Raw genomic sequence first — 18,524 nt, 5'->3', positions numbered from 1 at the left:
AATAATAAAAAGACACCACAGGCTATTCCTTCCAAATAATAACAGGACACTACAGGCTGCTCCCCCTGTATAATAATAACAGGACACCACAGGCTGCTCCGCCTGTATTATAATAATAATAATAACAACAACAGGCTGTTTGTTCTGTATAATAATAATAACAACTACTACTACAGGACACCACAGGCTGCACCCCCCCCCCCTCTCCCGTATAATAATAATAATGACAGGACACTACAGGCTGCTCCCCCTGTATAATAATAATATCAGGGCACCACAGGCTGCTCCCCCTGTATAGTAAGACGCCATTACCTGATCTTCTTCCGGAAGTAAAGTGGAACGCACAGCCAGCAAGTAGGGAATGATTGGCACAGGCTGCTTCCTGGTTACTGGTCCCTCCCCTACTACACCCCGCCCACAGCCCCGTCCTCTGTAAAGCTATTACCATATATGTCCTCAGTGCAGGAGGCCGGCGGCCATTTTCTTGTAGACCAGTCCGGCAGCAGCAATAGGTTCCCTGGCCGTGTAATGACGTCAGGAGCGGCGGCCATTTTCCCCTGGTCTGAGCTCCGCCTTCCTTCTATCATTCCCACAAGGCAGCAGGAGCAGAGAGCAGCCATTGCTGTGTCTGGCAGCAGGTAATGATATTATTATTATTATTATTCTATAGGCTGAGCAGCTCTGGTGTCAGGTTCTGTACTACAGGGGGAGCAGCCTCTGGTGCCTTGTTATAGTGCAGCTGGAGCAGCCTCTGGTGCTGCATTATCCCTGTACAGGTGGCTGACACTATAGTGTCCTATTACTGTAATACAGGTGGCGCAGACCCCGCCGTTACCGTAATACAGGTGGCGCAGACCCCGCCATTACCGTAATACAGGTGGCGCAGACCCCGCCGTTACCATAATACAGGTGGCGCAGACCCCGCCGTTACCGTAATACAGGTGGCGCAGACCCCGCCGTTACCATAATACAGGTGGCGCAGATCGTGCCATTACCGTAATACAGGTGACGCAGACCCCGCCGTTACCATAATACAGGTGGCGCAGACCCCGCCGTTACCGTAATACAGGTGGCGCAGACCCCGCCGTTACCATAATACAGGTGGCGCAGATCGTGCCATTACCGTAATACAGGTGGCGCAGACCCCGCCGTTACCGTAATACAGGTGGCGCAGACCCCGCCGTTACCATAATACAGGTGGCGCAGATCGTGCCATTACCGTAATACAGGTGACGCAGACCCCGCCGTTACCGTAATACATGTGGCGCAGACCCCGCCGTTACCGTAATTCTATACACGGGACATTGCAGGTGTTGTGTCCTGTGGCATTGTGCTGTACACGGGGAGCGGCCTGTGTTGTCATAATATACAGGGGTAACATCTTGTGTTGTCATAATAGACAGGAGGAGCAGCCTGTGGTGTCCTGTTGTTGTTGTTGTTGTTATTATTATTATAATATAGAAGGATCAGCCTGTGGCGTCTTGTTATTGTTATTATTATACAGGAGGAGCAGCCTGTGGTGTACAGTTATTATTATTATTATTATACAGGGGGAGCAGCCAGTGGTGTCTGATTATTATTATTATAATACAGGGGGAGCAGCCTGTGGTGTCCTGTTATTATTATTGTACAGTAGGAGCAGCCTGTGGTATCCTGTTTTTATACAGGATGAGCAGCCTGTGGTGTCCTGTTATTATTATACAGGGGAAGCATTATTATTATTATTATTATTATTATTATACAGGGGGAGTAACCTCTGGTGTGCATTTGTTCTTGTTGTTGTTGATAATAATAATACTAGTACTACTACTAATAATAATAATATTATTATATAGGAGGAGATGCCTGTGGTATCCATATTATTATTATTATTATAATAATAATAATAATAATAATGTCCTGTCATTATTATTATACAGGGGAAGCAGGCTGTGGTGTCCTGTTATTGTTAGTAAACAGGGGGAGCAGCCTGTGATGTCCTGTTATTATTATTATTATTATAATAATACAAAAGGGAGCGGCTTGTGGTGTCCTGTTGTTGTTGTTGTTGTTGTTGTTGTTATTATTATTAATTGGGAACAGCCCGTTGTGTCCTATTATTATTATTTTTTTGCATAGGGAGCAGCCTATGGTGTCCTTTTATTATTAGTATACAGGGAGAGCAGAATGGGGTGTCCTGTTGTTTTCCCACAGGCTATGACAACTAAATCGCCATCGGTGGAGTCTTCAGTTTCTAAACTTTCACTAAAATTGACTATTCCAGTCCCAGGTGCAGCTACGCTTAAAGACCCCTCGGAGAGTAAGCTGGAGGCCATGCTAAAGTCCATGTATACAGCAACAGGGGTGATGCTTACAGCTGTTTGAGTTGGAGTTTGGGTTAACAAGGCTGTAGTTGCATGGGCGAAACAGCTCAGGTTAGGCCTACAACGGGGTTTTCCCTCAGACCAGCTTATGTTTCTTACCGATCACATTTGTGAATTGGTTGAGTATTTAGGTACGGCTTCGTTGGACAAGTTTGTTCTCGGCTTGCAGCCCAACAGCTGCTGTGGTTGCGTTCTTGACAGGCCGAGGCAGAATCAAAACGAGGAATAGAGGCGTTGCCTTCTACTGATGTTATATGGTCCTGAATTGGGCAAATGGAATTCTCAGTAAATGAGGGGGGGATCTGTTTACCTGCCAACCATGCAGAGGGACGTGGTTTTCAGCAAACCACTAACCGTCGTCAGGACTCAATCCAGTGGCATGACGGGCTTCCAGCCCATCTCTGCTCTTCAGTTGTGGGAGCACACCTTCAGAAGTTTCCCTTCGCGTAGTTTCAGACATCACAGATGGGTGGATCCGCAGTTTTGTTTTAAGAGGTTTCAATGAGTTTGACTGTCTATCACCGATGCAGTTTTTCAAGACGGGTCTGCCTGTGTCAGCAGACAAGTGGGCAGGTCTGCAGACCGCTGTTCAGTCTCTCGTACATTCAGCAGTTTTGGTTCAGGTTCCAGTACACCAACAAGGTCAAGGGTTTTATTCCAATCTTTTTGTAGTACCAAAGCCGGATGGCTCAGTCAAACCAATATGGAACCTAAAGGGGTTCAATCGGTACGTCACTACACATTCAAGATGGAATCCGTACGGTCAGTGATTGCAGGTTTAGAACCACAGCAATTCATGATTTTGCAGGATCTCAAGGATGCGTACTTACACATTCCTATTTGGCCACCGCATCTGGCGTACTTAAGTTTGAAGTACAACAAGCGCCTCGGGTATTCACAAAGGTGATGTCTGTGATGATAGTTCATCTCAGATCCCTGGGAGTGATAATCATTCTGTACTTAAATGACCTTCTCATCAAGGCTTCGTCTCAACAAATACTTTAACATGCGTTACTGTTGTACAGTGTACTAGTTCAGTACGGATGGATTGTCAACTTTAAAAAATAATCAAGTCGTGTCACGTGTCAAAGAATTCAGTTTTATGAATGATTCTGATTACGGTGGATCAATGCATTTACCTGTCACAACAGAAAGTACATGCTATTCCTCATCCAGTACTGCTAGTGCTCAAACCACGGACAGTCTCGGTGCATTTGTGCATTCGACTGGTAAGACAGATGGGAGCATCTTTCAAAACACTCCAGTTCGGAAGATTTCACTCAGGTCCTTTTCAACTGGATCTTCTCGCACAGTGATCCGGCTCTCATCTACAAATTCATCAGATGGTTCGCTTGTCTCCAGGACAATATCATGTGGTGATGTCCGGCCCAATTGAGGATTCAAGCAACCTCTCGCATGGCCATGCGACTTTGAGTCCATCCCCTTTTTGTTGATGTATGCAACTTCTGTTGCGTTGTCCAACTGAACCTGAACTGTAAATTGCCCTGAGTTCCAGGGCACTGATTGACAGTAATCCTGTGATAATGAGCTGCTGAAACTGGCTTCCTAACACGTAACATGGTTGGTATAACCAACTGTGGAATGCCCTCTCGTCTTGAAAGTGGTCTCAACAGCCACCCCATAAAATGCAGTCGCGCTAAATCGGGGTAAAGGAACGACCCCTGCTGTAGTATAACTTGGAAAACAGTATTTCTCTTAGCCTTAGCTTCGGCAGGGCGTGTTGCACAATTGGGTGCCTTGTCATGCAAGCCACTGTCTCTGGTATTTCATACTGACAGAGCGGAACTTTGGACAAATCACGCTTTTCTACCACAGGTAATATCTTCTTTCATATCAATCAACCAATCGTAATTACTGTTTTTCAGAAGATTCGGGCACTCCAGCTACATTGGATGTGGTACGTGCACTCCGCGTTTATGTAGCCCGAACATCAACTGTACATATAACGATACTTTGTTTGTTCTCTATGATGCAGTCAATATAGGTTGGCCAGCTTCCAAACAGACCTTGGCCAGATAGATTAACCTGACCATTCGTCAGGTACACTTTCATGCTAGTCGATGGGAACGTCATGGGCAGCAGGCCTTAGAGCTTCTACGACACAACCTTGCCATGCAGTTACATGGCCATCAGTGCAGACGTTTGTGCGCTTTTACAAGTTTGATAATTCTGCGGCATCAGCTTCTAGCTTTGGCCGTCTAGTGTTACTGGTGCCAAACAGCTCTTCCACCCAAGGGGGAAACTTTGGTAGGTCCCAAAAGTACTCCAGTGACCCCTAGTGGATTAGAAAGAAAACAGGATTTTGATGCTTACCAGATAAATCCTTTTCGTTGCACCCACAGGGGCACTGGACACCCACCCAGAGCAGTTTCACCTGGCTGGTGGTAAGTTCAGTAGTTCTTATGGTAACACATTTTCACCGACCTGTTCAAATGTGAAGGTGATTGTTATCTATTGTCGTGTCAACTTTCTAATTGTCCGTTATGTATCACTACTCTTGTGGCTCCACATACAAAATCTCAGTGCAGGAAAAAGGTTCGGAGTCTGGAATTGGATAATTCTGATGATGGACACAAGTCTCAAAGGTTGGGGAGCAGTGGTCCAACATTGTCAGTTTCAGTGTCTATGTTCAGACCGAGAAAGATTACTGTTAATCAATGTCCTGGAACTCACGGCAATTTACAACGCTCTGCGTCAGGCAGTTCACTTGCTCCTGTTTTAGACTGTTCAGGTTCAGTCAGACAACGCGACAGAAGTCGCATACATCAACAAAAAGGGGATGGTCTCAATGTCACAAGGCCATGCGAGAGGTTGCTCGAATCTTCAATTGGGCCGAACATCACCACGTGATATTGTTGGCGGTCTTCATTCCAGGAGTGCACAACTGGGAAGCAGATTATCTCAGTTGGCAGGATTTTCCTCCAGGAGAATGGGCCTTACATCCAGAAGTGTTCCAGATGTTAGTCCAACGGTGGAGTTACCCAAAGGTGGATCTAATGGCTTCTCGCCACAATCATCAGACAGATATGTGTCCAAAACAAGAGATCCAAAGACAGTGGCAGTGATTGCTCTCACCATAGCGTGGCCGTATAGCCTTGTGTATCTATTTCCATTTCTCCTGCTTCCTCGGTTGCTAAAGTGGATCAAACGAGAGTCCAAGACCGTCATACTAGTGGCGACTCGTTGGCCTCGGAGAGTGTGGTTCTTGGATCTCCATGGTCTACTCGCAGATGATCCCTGGCTGATCCCGCTATGTCCAGACCTACTACAGCAGGGGTTGTTCCTTTACCCCGATTTAGCGTGGCTGTGTATTACGGGGTGACTGTTGAGACCACTCTCAAGACGAGAGGGCATTCCACAGTTGGTTATACCAACCATGTTACGTGCTAGGAAGCCAGTTTCAGCAGCTCATTATCACAGGATTTGGCGAGCGGTTGTTGTGAAGCTAGGATGTTTCCGACATATTCTTTCAAGTTATCCCATCTTTTGCTCTTTTTACAGATGGGGTTAGATGGAGGACTACGTTTAACAACAGTAACGGTGCAGGTCTCTGCCTTATCAGTTTTTTATCAAAGGCGTTTCGCTCTTTTGCCAACAGTTCACAATTTCCTGCAAGGTGTCCTTAGAGTTCAACCTCTATTCATTCCACCTATAGCTCCATGGGTCTTAAATGTAGTTTTGCATGTTTTTGCAGTCAAGTTTTGAACCCTTGCAACACGTGGATGTTAAGTTTATAACTTGGAAAACAGTATTTCTCTTAGCCTTAGCATCGGCAAGGCGTGTTGCACAATTGGGTGCCTTGTCATGCAAGCCACCGCATCTGGTATTTCATACTGACAGAGCAGAACTTTGGACAAATCCTGCTTTTCTTCCACAGGTAGTATCTTCTTTCACATCAGACAGCTCTTCCGCCCAAGGGGGAAACTTTGGTACATCCCAAGAGTACTCCAGTGACCCCTAGTGGATTAGAAAGAAAACAGGATTTTGATATCAGATAAATCCTTTTCTTTGCATCCACAAGGGGCACTGGACACCCACCCAGAGCAGTTTCACCTGGCTGGTGGTAAGTTCAATAGTTCTTATGGTAACACATATTCACCGACTTGTTCAAATGTTAAGGTGATTGTTATCTATTGTCGTGTCAACTTTCTAATTGTCCGTTATGTTATAATGTTATATGTAATTGTCCGCTGTTCATCCTCTTTGTCGCTCCTATTTGGTTCAGCAAAAAAACACTAAGGCATCTTGGGAGTATAGAGGGGGAAGGAGGGTTACACATTTACATTTTTAAATGTGCCTATCCCTGCTATCGCACCATCCATATCCCAAGAGTACTCCAGTGCCCCATGTGGATTCAAAGAAAAAGATTTATTTGGTAAGTACCAAAATCCTATTATCTATAGTAATAGTACAGGGACATGACTGTGGAGGTGAAGGGATATTTACAGTGATATTTATGTCTCCCCCATTTCACAGAGGTGTGAAGAAGACATCTGGTGAGCGTGAGACACCTAGCAGCCATGCTCATGTGTCAGGAGGACTGAGCAGGTCCCAGAGCCCCATCACGGTGCCTCCACCTCACTCACTGATACATGAGAGACACAGTGACCAGAAGATCCAGAAACTCACCAACAAGATCATTCCACTGCTGACTAGAGAGGTGACTGCTGGGAATGGGACATTATACAGTAACACCAGGGGACGTGTCTGGGTGATGACTGGAGAGGTGGCTGCTGGGAATGGGACATTATACAGTAACACAAGGAGATGTGTCTGGTTGATGATTGGAGAGGTGACTGCTGGGAATGGGGCATTATACAGAAACACCAGGGGACGTGTCTGGGTGATGACTGGAGAGGTGACTGCTGGGAATGGGGCATTATACAGTAACACCGGGGGAAGTGCCTGGATGATGACTGGAGAGGTGACTGCTGGGAATGGGACATTATACAGTAATACCGGGGGATGTGTCTGGGTGATGACTGGAGAGGTGACTGCTGGGAATGGGGCATTATACAGTAATACCGGGGGATGTGTCTGGGTGATGACTGGAGAGGTGACTGCTGGGAATGGGACATTATACAGTAACACCAGGGGATGTGTCTGGGTGATGACTGGAGAGGTGACTGCTGGGAATGGGACTTTATACAGTAACTCCAGGGGATGTGTCTGGGTGATGACTGGAGAGGTGACTGCTGGGAATGGGGCATTATACAGTAACACCAGGGAACGTGTCTGGGAGATGACTGGAGAGGTGACTGCTGGGAATGGGGCATTATACAGTAACACTAGGGGATGTGTCTGGGTGATGACTGGAGAGGTAACTGCTGGGAATGGGACATTATACAGTAACACCAGGGGATGTGTCTGGGTGATGACTGGAGAGGTGACTGCTGGGAATGGGGCATTATACAATAACACCAGGGGATGTGTCTGGGTGATGACTGGAGAGGTGACTGCCGGGAATGAGGCATTATACAGTTACTCCAGGTGATGTGTCTGGATGATGACTGGAGAGGTGACTGCTGGGAATGGGACATTATACAGTAACACCAGGGGACGTGTCTGGGTGATGACTGTACAAGTGGCTGCTGGGAATGGGGCATTATACAGTAACACTGTGGGACGTGTCTGGGTGATGATTGGAGAGGTGACTGCTGGGAATGGGACATTATACAGTAACACCAGGGGATGTGTCTGGGTGATGACTGTACAAGTGGCTGCTGGAATGGGGCATTATACAGTAACACCAGGGGATGTGTCTGGGTGATGACTGGAGAGGTGACTGCTGGGAATGGGGCATTATACAGTAATACCGGGGGATGTGTCTGGGTGATGACTGGAGAGGTGACTGCTGGGAATGGGGCATTATACAATAACACCAGGAGATGTGTCTGGGTGATGACTGGAGAGGTGACTGCCGGGAATGAGGCATTATACAGTAACACTGTGGGACGTGTCTGGGTGATGATTGGAGAGGTGACTGCTGGGAATGGGACATTATACAGTAACACCAGGGGATGTGTCTGGGTGATGACTGTACAAGTGGCTGCTGGAATGGGGCATTATACAGTAACACCAGGGGATGTGTCTGGGTGATGACTGGAGAGGTGACTGCTGGGAATGGGGCATTATACAGTAATACCGGGGAATGTGTCTGGGTGATGACTGGAGAGGTGACTGCTGGGAATGGGGCATTATACAATAACACCAGGAGATGTGTCTGGGTGATGACTGGAGAGGTGACTGCCGGGAATGAGGCATTATACAGTAACACTGTGGGACGTGTCTGGGTGATGATTGGAGAGGTGACTGCTGGGAATGGGACATTATACAGTAACACCAGGGGATGTGTCTGGGTGATGACTGGAGAGGTGACTGCTGGGATTGGGACATTATACAGTAACACCAATGTATGTGTCTGGGTGATGACTGGAGAGGTGATTGCTGGGAATGGGACATTATATAGTAACACCAGGGGACGTGTCTGGGTGATGACTGGAGAGGTGACTTCTGGAAATGGGACATTATACAGTAACACCAGGGGACGTGTCTGGGTGATGACTGGAGAGGTGACTGCTGGGAATGGGACATTATACAGTAACACCAGGAGATGTGTCTGGGTGATGACTGGAGAGGTGACTGCTGGGAATGGGACATTATACAGTAACACCAGGGGATGTGTCTGGGAGATGACTGGAGAGGTGACTGCTGGGAATGGGACATTATACAGTAACACCAGGGGATGTATCTGGGTGATAACTGGAAAGGTGACTGCTGGGAATGGGACATTATACAGTAACACCGGGGGATGTGTCTGACTGATGACTGGAGAGGTGACTGCTGGGAATGGGACATTATACAGTAACACCAGAGGACGTGTCTGGTGATGACTGGAGAGGTGACTGCTGGGAATGGGACATTATACAGTAACACCAGGGGATGTCTGGGTGATGACTGGAGAGGTGACTGCTGGGAATGTAAAATTATACAGTAACACCGGGGGAAGTGTCTTGGTTATGACTGGAGAGGTGGCTGCTGGGAATGGGACATTATACAGTAACACCAGGGGATGTGTCTGGGTGATGACTGGAGAGGTGACTGCTGGGAATGGGGCATTATACAGTAACACCAGGGGGTGTGTCTGGGTGATGACTGGAGAGGTGACTGCTGGGAATGGGACATTATACAGTAACACCAGGGGATGTGTCTGGGTGATGACTGGAGAGGTGACTGCTTGGAATGGGGCATTATACAGTAACACCAGGGTACGTGTCTGTGTGATGACTGGAGAGGTGACTGCTGGGAATAGGACATTATACAGTAACACCAGGGGATGTGTCTGGGTGATGACTGGAGAGGTGACTGCTGGGAATGGGACATTATACAGTAACACCAGAGGACGTGTCTGGGTGATGACTGGAGAGGTGACTGCTGGGAATGGGACATTATCAGTAACACCAGGGGATGTATCTGGGTGATGACTGGAAAGGTGACTGCTGGGAATGGGACATTATACAGTAACACCGGGGGATGTGTCTGGGTGATGACTGGAGAGGTGACTGCTGGGAATGGGACATTATACAGTAACACCAGAGGACGTGTCTGGGTGATGACTGGAGAGGTGACTGCTGGGAATGGGACATTATACAGTAACACCGGGGGATGTGTCTGGGTGATGACTCGAGAAGTGACTGCTGGGAATGGGGCATTATACAGTAACACCAGGGGATGTGTCTGGAGGATGACTGGAGAGGTGACTGCTGGGAACGGGACATTATACAGTACACCAGGGAATGTGTCTGGGTGATGACTGGAGAGGTGACTGCTGGGAATGGGACATTATACAGTAACACCGGGGGATGTGTCTGGGTGATGACTGGAGAGGTGACTGCTGGGAATGGGACATTATACAGTAACACCGGGGGATGTGTCTGGGTGATGACTGGAGAGGTGACTGCTGGGAATGGGGCATTATACAGTAACACCAGGGGATGTGTCTGGGTGATGACTGGAGAGGTGACTGCTGGGAATGGGACATTACACAGTAACACCGGGGGAAGTGTCTTGGTTATGACTGGAGAGGTGGCTGCTGGGAATGGGACATTATACAGTAACACCAGGGGATGTGTCTGGGTGATGACTGGAGAGGTGACTGCTGGGAATGGGGCATTATACAGTAACACCAGGGGATGTGTCTGGAGGATGACTGGAGAGGTGACTGCTGGGAATGGGACATTATACAGTAACACCAGGGGATGTGTCTGGGTGATGACTGGAGAGGTGACTGCTGGGAATGGGACATTACACAGTAACACCGGGGGAAGTGTCTTGGTTATGACTGGAGAGGTGGCTGCTGGGAATGGGACATTATACAGTAACACCAGGGGATGTGTCTGGGTGATGACTGGAGAGGTGACTGCTGGGAATGGGGCATTATACAGTAACACCAGGGGGTGTGTCTGGGTGATGACTGGAGAGGTGACTGCTGGGAATGGGACATTATACAGTAACACCAGGGGATGTGTCTGGGTGATGACTGGAGAGGTGACTGCTGGGAATGGGGCATTATACAGTAACACCAGGGTACGTGTCTGTGTGATGACTGGAGAGGTGACTGCTGGGAATAGGACATTATACAGTAACACCAGGGGATGTGTCTGGGTGATGACTGGAGAGGTGACTGCTGGGAATGGGACATTATACAGTAACACCAGAGGACGTGTCTGGGTGATGACTGGAGAGGTGACTGCTGGGAATGGGACATTATACAGTAACACCAGGGGATGTATCTGGGTGATGACTGGAAAGGTGACTGCTGGGAATGGGACATTATACAGTAACACCGGGGGATGTGTCTGGGTGATGACTGGAGAGGTGACTGCTGGGAATGGGACATTATACAGTAACACCAGAGGACGTGTCTGGGTGATGACTGGAGAGGTGACTGCTGGGAATGGGACATTATACAGTAACACCGGGGGATGTATCTGGGTGATGACTCGAGAGGTGACTGCTGGGAATGGGGCATTATACAGTAACACCAGGGGATGTGTCTGGAGGATGACTGGAGAGGTGACTGCTGGGAATGGGACATTATACAGTAACACCAGGGGATGTGTCTGGGTGATGACTGGAGAGGTGACTGCTGGGAATGGGACATTACACAGTAACACCGGGGGAAGTGTCTTGGTTATGACTGGAGAGGTGACTGCTGGGAATGGGGCATTATACAGTAACACCACGGGATGTGTCTGGGTGATGACTGGAGAGGTGACTGCTGGGAATGGGACATTATACAGTAACACCAGGGGATGTGTCTGGGTGATGACTGGAGAGTTGACTGCTGGGAATGGGGCATTATACAGTAACACCAGGGTACGTGTCTGTGTGATGACTGGAGAGGTGACTGCTGGGAATAGGACATTATACAGTAACACCAGGGGATGTGTCTGGGTGATGACTGGAGAGGTGACTGCTGTGAATGGGACATTACACAGTAACACCAGGGGATTTGTCTGGTGATGACTGGAGAGGTGACTGCTGGGAATGGGACATTATACAGTAACACCAGGGGATGTCTGGGTGATGACTGGAGAGGTGACTGCTGGGAATGTAAAATTATACAGTAACACCAGGGGACGTGTCTGGGTGATGACTGGAGAGGTGACTGCTGGGAATGGGACATTATACAGTAACACCGGGGGATGTGTCTGGGTGATGACTGGAGAGGTGACTGCTGGGAATGGGGCATTATACAGTAACACCAGGGGATGTGTCTGGGTGATGACTGGAGAGGTGACTGCTGGGAATGGGACATTATACAGTAACACCAGGGGATGTTTCTGGGTGATGACTGGAGAGGTGACTGCTGGGAATGTAAAATTATACAGTAACACCAGGGGACGTGTCTGGGTGATGACTGGAGAGGTGACTGCTGGGAATGGGGCATTATACAGTAACACCAGGGGATGTGTCTGGGTGATGACTGGAGAGGTGACTGCTGGGAATGGGACATTATACAGTAACACCAGGGGATGTTTCTGGGTGATGACTGGAGAGGTGACTGCTGGGAATGGGACATTATACAGTAACACCAGGGGATGTGTCTGGGTGTTGACTGGAGAGGTGACTGCTGGGAATGGGACATTATACAGTAACACCAGGGGACGTGTCTGGGTGATGACTGGAGAGGTGACTGCTGGGAATGGGGCATTATACAGTAACACCAGGGGATGTGTCTGGGTGATGACTGGAGAGGTGACTGCTGGGAATGGGACATTATACAGTAACACCAGGGGATGTTTCTGGGTGATGACTGGAGAGGTGACTGCTGGGAATGGGACATTATACAGTAACACCGGGGGATGTGTCTGGGTGATGACTGGAGAGGTGACTGCTGGGAATGAGGCATTATACAGTAACACCAGGGGACGTGTCTGGGTGATGACTGGAGAGGTGACTGCTGGGAATGGGACATTATACAGCAACACCAGGGGATGTGACTGGGTGATGACTGGAGAGGTGACTGCTGGGAATAGGGCATTATACAGTACACCAGGGAATGTGTCTGGGTGATGACTGGAGAGGTGACTGCTGGGAATGGGACATTATACAGTAACACCGGGGGATGTGTCTGGGTGATGACTGGAGAGGTGACTGCTGGGAATGGGACATTATACAGTAACACCAGGGAATGTGACTGGGTGATGACTGGAGAGGTGACTGCTGGGAATGGGACATTATACAGTAACACCAGGGGATGTGTCTGGGTGATGACTGGAGAGGTGACTGCTGGGAATGGGTCATTATACAGTAACACCAGGGAATGTGTCTGGGTGATGACTGCTGGGAATGGGGCATTATACAGTAACACCGGGGGACGTGTCTGGGTGATGACTGGAGAAGTGACTGCTGGGAATGGGGCATTATACAGTAACACCAGGGGATGTGTCTGGGTGATGACTGTATCACTGTGTGTGACAGGTTCCTATAAGGTGTCAGGATGTCACTGTCTATGTCTCCATGCAGGAGGGGGAGTATATAGAGGAACACAGGGGTCTGTACAAGGACGTGATGATGGAGAATCACCGGCCCCTCACATCACTGGGTAAGTGGAGACTGTCATGTATTGTACAGTGGAGAGCAGGTATGGGGGCCCCTATATACACACATCATCTGATAATCACATATATACACTGTACTCAGTCACTGTGTGTCTCCTACAGATGGGCCCAGTAACAGAGATACCCCAGAGAGATGTCCCCGTCCTCTGTATTCCCGGGATTGTACAGAGGAGAATCACAGGATCCCACAGGAGGATCAGGTAGGTGGGCTATAGGGTCGTCCCAATAAACCAAAGTGACTGTCACTATATGTTGTGTAGAGGAGCTGTGTGTCATTATATTTGTATTGTTTAATCTATTACTGAAAGCAACAATTATTAGTCTTCTTTTCTATTTCGTCCTAGAGGATGTTGGGGACACCAAAAGAACCACGGGGTATAGATGGATCCGCAGGAGGCATGGGCACTTTAAGACTTTCAAAGGGGGCGTGACCTTAGCTCCTCCCTCTAAATCCCTCCCCAGACTCAGTTTAGAAAATGTGCCCTGCGAGATGGAGGCACTCGGGGGAGCTCCTAGAGTTTCTCTGAAAAGACTTAATGTTAGTTTTTTTATTTTGGGGAGATCTGCTGACTACAGACTCCCTGCTTCGTGGGAAAGAGGGGAGAGCAGTCTCTAATGAGTTTCAGGGCTCTGCTGCTGCTGACAGGATGCCTTCAGCACCTGAGGGGAGAAGAACGCCGGGCTCTCCTGGATGCTCGCTCCCACAGCCTGCCGTCCCCCCTCTTCAAAGCCAGAAGACAGGTGAGTATAGGAAGAAAAGAAGACTTCTCTTCGTTAAAGACGGCATTACTGAGGTACCGCGCAGCGGCTGACAGTGCGCGCCGGAGCTCCCGCACAAACACACACTGGGTGCAGGGCGCTGGGGGGGGGGGGGGGGCGCCCTGGGGAGCTAATTTAGACCTCAAAATGCACTGTATATATAGCCCCGCCAGGATAAATAATTAATAAAATACCGGGACGAAGCGCGCCATTATAGAGGGCGGAGCTTCATCCCCACAGCTCACTTGGCGCCATTTCCTCCTCCAAGCAGCACCGCTGGTCCTTTCTCACAGCAGCAAGTACCAGGGGCATTAAAAAAAGAAGGGGGGGGCACAATATTGAATATATATTGAATTTATATAGCGCTGCAGCTCGGGTACACTTCAGGGTGTTTTCAGACCTGCACATTTTGGCGCTGGAGTGTGAGCTGGCTGTCTCCCTTTGTGTTCCTGTCAGGCTGTATTTGTGTGCTGTCCTTCTATAGGCGACATGTCTGAGGCAGAGTTTTCCCCTCCGGGGGATAATTTGTTGGGGACACCTAATGTATTGGGTGTGGCCCTGTCGGCATAGCCGACGGCTGACTGGTTAACTACATTGAATGCGTTGAATGCTAAGTTTGCTCAGTCTGAATCTCAGATCCATGTAGAAATATCCTCACTTGTGTGGGTTACCACGCGCTTAATACGAATTGGTTCTCCAAGCAGCTGAACAAAATAGGATAGTCAATCCAAACAGAACAATATGTATATAACAGTACACAGCGCTAGAAAAATATATATGTTAATATTTATAAGCAGACAGGTGTGAATGATACATAAAAAAGTTTTATTCTGACATTAAATACTCATTAAAAATATTCAATATAAAATCTGTATCTCGAACATTAAAAAATGGAGCCAATTAATATAAACCAGTCTCTGGTATATTTGGACATATATGGACAAATGGCAGTGTTATCCAGTGGTAGGTGGACCTAGAAGATGTTAAGCCTTTCAGGTAAATTACATTTTTCCACAATAATTACCACTCCTAGAGATGGAATGTTCCCTTAGCGAAGGTTCAGATGGCACGAACTCCGACGCAAAAGTTGAGGGAATTGGAGGTGGATGTGAGCTGGATGGCACACCAGATTTGTAAATCCCAGGCTATAAGGTCCACAGTCCGATTGTCTGGATATTACAATGATTAAGGTCCAAATAAAGGGTCCTGACGCGTTTCACTGCCACAAGAGGCAGCTTTATCAAAGGTATTGTCCCTTGCTTCATCACTCCCTTTTTATAGGAGTATTCATCCCATAATAATCATCACACCTGTCTGCAATCATCAAAATTCCACATGTATATATTTTATTCAAAATAACATATTTTTACCTAAAATAACTTTGAGGCAAAACTATCTATCCATAAATTCTTTTTCATTAGAAACGAGTGTTTTTATATATCCCGAAAAAGAAGTTTTTAATAATAGTGAATAGTCACATGACCGAGATTTCTAACACTTTATAGTGTAATATGGAGGGCTATATAATGGGCTTCTTTGTCTCCATGACAAATCTCACTCTAGTTTTTGCAGGAGATCCGGTCATGTGACACATTCATCATAAGTCACATGGCCGGTATTCATCTCTCCACACTAGATCACATGATCGAAAGCCCGGTCACGTGATTCTCCCCAAGACTTCCCCAACTATTTTGGTTTTACAGTTCCGGTCATGTGACGCACGCGTCATCATTCACATGACCGGCAAACCTCCTCCATTCACCAGCACCGTTCGTTTCCCATTATTTTTTATTTATTCTCATGTCACTTCGGTCACGTGACTCACGTATTGTCAGTCACGTGACCGGCGCGCCTCCTCCATTCATTCATCCAGGTATGGCAGAGATCAATGGAGGATGCTTTGTTGCACCAGGACCCTACGGGGTCACATAAACGTAATATTGACCAGTTAGCTGACACAGATACCGACACGGACTCTGAAGCCGATGTCGACTATGCGGATTCCAGGTTGGATCCCAAATTAGCTAAGAGTATTCAGTATATGATTGTAGCTGTTAAAGACGTTTTGCATATTGATGAGGACCCTACTACACCTGAAACGCGCGTTCTTATTTACAAGGAAAAGAAGCGCTCGGTTACGTTTCCTCCTTGCTTTGAACTGAATTCTCTATGTGAGGGCATATGGAAAGCCCTGATAAAAAGTTCCTGATTCCTAAACGAATTACGGTGGCGTACCCCTTTCCCGCTGCTGATAGGGAAAAGTGGGAGACACCCCCCACAGTAGACAAGCCCTAGCGCGCTTATCTAAACAAGTAGCCCTCCCTGCGGCTCAGTCGACGGCCCTTAAGGAGCCGGCTGACCGTAAGCAAGAGGCTACTTTGAAAGCTATTTTTACAACCACTGGGACGCAACTCAGACCTCTTTTTCCGTCTGCGTGGGTAAGTAGCGCTATTGAAAAGTGGGCAGAAGGGTTGTCTTCAAATTGGGATACTCTTGATAAGGATAACATCCAAATGACGCTTGGTTATATCAGAGATGCAGCTGCATACTTGAAAGAGTCCTCTAGAGACGCTACCCTGCTGTGTGCTAAGGCAAATCCTGTCTGTTGCGGCTAGGCGAGCTCTCTGGACTCACCAGTGGAATGCTGATGCAGATTCCAAGAAAAATATGGAGTCTCTTCCCTTTAAGGGTGGGGAACTCTTTGGTGACGGTCTTACTGATTTAGTGTCGGCAGCTACCGCAGGTAAATCGACCTATTTGCCTTATGGTCCTGCGCAACAAAAGAAACCGCAACACTATAACATACAGCCCTTTCGGCCCAACAAATATAAAAAAGGCAGAGGAAATTCCTTTCTTGCTCACAGAGGAAGGGGGAAGAGGGCACCCGCCTCCTCGGGTTCCCATGAGCAGAAGTCCTCCCCGGCTTCTGCAAAATCCACAGCATGACGCCGGGTCTACAGGAGACCGCACCGGTGGGGGCACGTCTAAAGCTTTTCAGTCAGATCTGGGTTCGCTCGGACCTAGACCCTTGGGTGTTAAAAATTGTATCCCAAGGGTACAAACTGGAATTTCAAGACGTCCCCCCTCGTCGTTTTTTCAAATCAGCCTTACCAGTTACACTTCCAGACAGAGTTCTAGTCCATGGAGCGATACAAAAGTTATGTCAAAATTAGGTTGTGGTGCCGGTTCCCCTGGCACAGGGGGAGGGTTTTTATTCAAGCCTGTTTGTAGTACCAAAACTGGATGGCTCGGTAAGACCAATCCTCAACCTGAAATCTCTCAATTTCTTCCTAAAGAAATTCAAATTCAAAATGGAGTTTCTCAGAGCAGGGATCTCCAGTCTGGAGGAGGGGGAATTTATGGTCTCATTGGACATAAAGGATGCATACCTTCATGTCCCCATCTATCCCCCTCATCAAAGTTACCTGAGGTTTGCTATCCAGGGTACTCATTACCAATTTCAGATGTTGCCGTTTGGCCTATCCAAGGCTCCGAGGATTTTCACCAAAGTGATGGTGGAAATGATGGCTCTCCTCCGCAAGCAAGGAGTTACAATGATCCCGTCCTTGGACGATCTCCTGATAAAGGCAAGGTCCAAAGACAAGTTGCTACAGGACATTGTACTGTCCCTGTCTGTTCTGCAACAACACGGCTGGCTTTTAAACTTGCCGAAATCACAGTTAATCCCGACAACGCGGTTGGCGTTTTTGGGCATGATTCTGGACACAATCCAGCAGTGAGTGTTTCTCCCTCTGGAGAAGGCTCTGGAAATTCAGAGTTTGGTAAAACTCATTCTGAAACCAAAAACAGTCTCCATTCATCAATGCATTCGGTTGCTGGGGAAAATGGTTGTGGCATACGAGGCCCTCCAGTTCGGGAGGTTCCATGCCAGGGTGTTTCAGTGGGACCTATTGGACAAGTGGTCGGGGTCCCACCTTCATATGCACCGGAGAATAGTTCTATCTCCCAACACGACAATCTCACTCCTGTGGTGGCTCCACAGCTCTCACCTCTTAGCGGGACGCAGGTTCGGGATCTAGGACTGGATCCTAGTGACAACGGATGCAAGTCTCCGAGGTTGGGGGGCAGTCACTTAGGGGGTGACCTTCCAAGGAAGATGGTCAAGTCCAGAAACTCATCTTCACATAAACGTTCTGGAATTAAGAGCCATTTACAACGGCCTTCTACAAGCGGAACATCTTCTTCACAACCTGCCAGTACTGATTCAATTGGACAATGTCACGGCAGTAGCATA

General features: G+C 47.9%; 1 protein-coding gene across 1 annotated transcript in view; it reads left to right on the top strand.

The window, feature by feature from the left end:
• The first annotated feature begins 17,781 nt into the window (after positions 1 to 17,781).
• The window catches only part of LOC134984780 (zinc finger protein 585A-like), a 126,138-nt gene continuing 125,395 nt past the window's right edge, over positions 17,782 to 18,524 (top strand). Inside the window, exon 1 of the mRNA XM_063950273.1 lies at positions 17,782 to 18,005. Within this exon, the coding sequence (XP_063806343.1) occupies positions 17,782 to 18,005 (224 nt within the window). The remainder of the gene's footprint in view (positions 18,006 to 18,524) is intronic.

Source organism: Pseudophryne corroboree, assembly GCF_028390025.1.
Source record: "Pseudophryne corroboree isolate aPseCor3 chromosome 3 unlocalized genomic scaffold, aPseCor3.hap2 SUPER_3_unloc_8, whole genome shotgun sequence".
In the NCBI taxonomy this organism is placed as follows: Eukaryota; Metazoa; Chordata; class Amphibia; order Anura; family Myobatrachidae; genus Pseudophryne; species Pseudophryne corroboree.
This window is presented reverse-complemented; position numbering and strand designations above follow the sequence as displayed.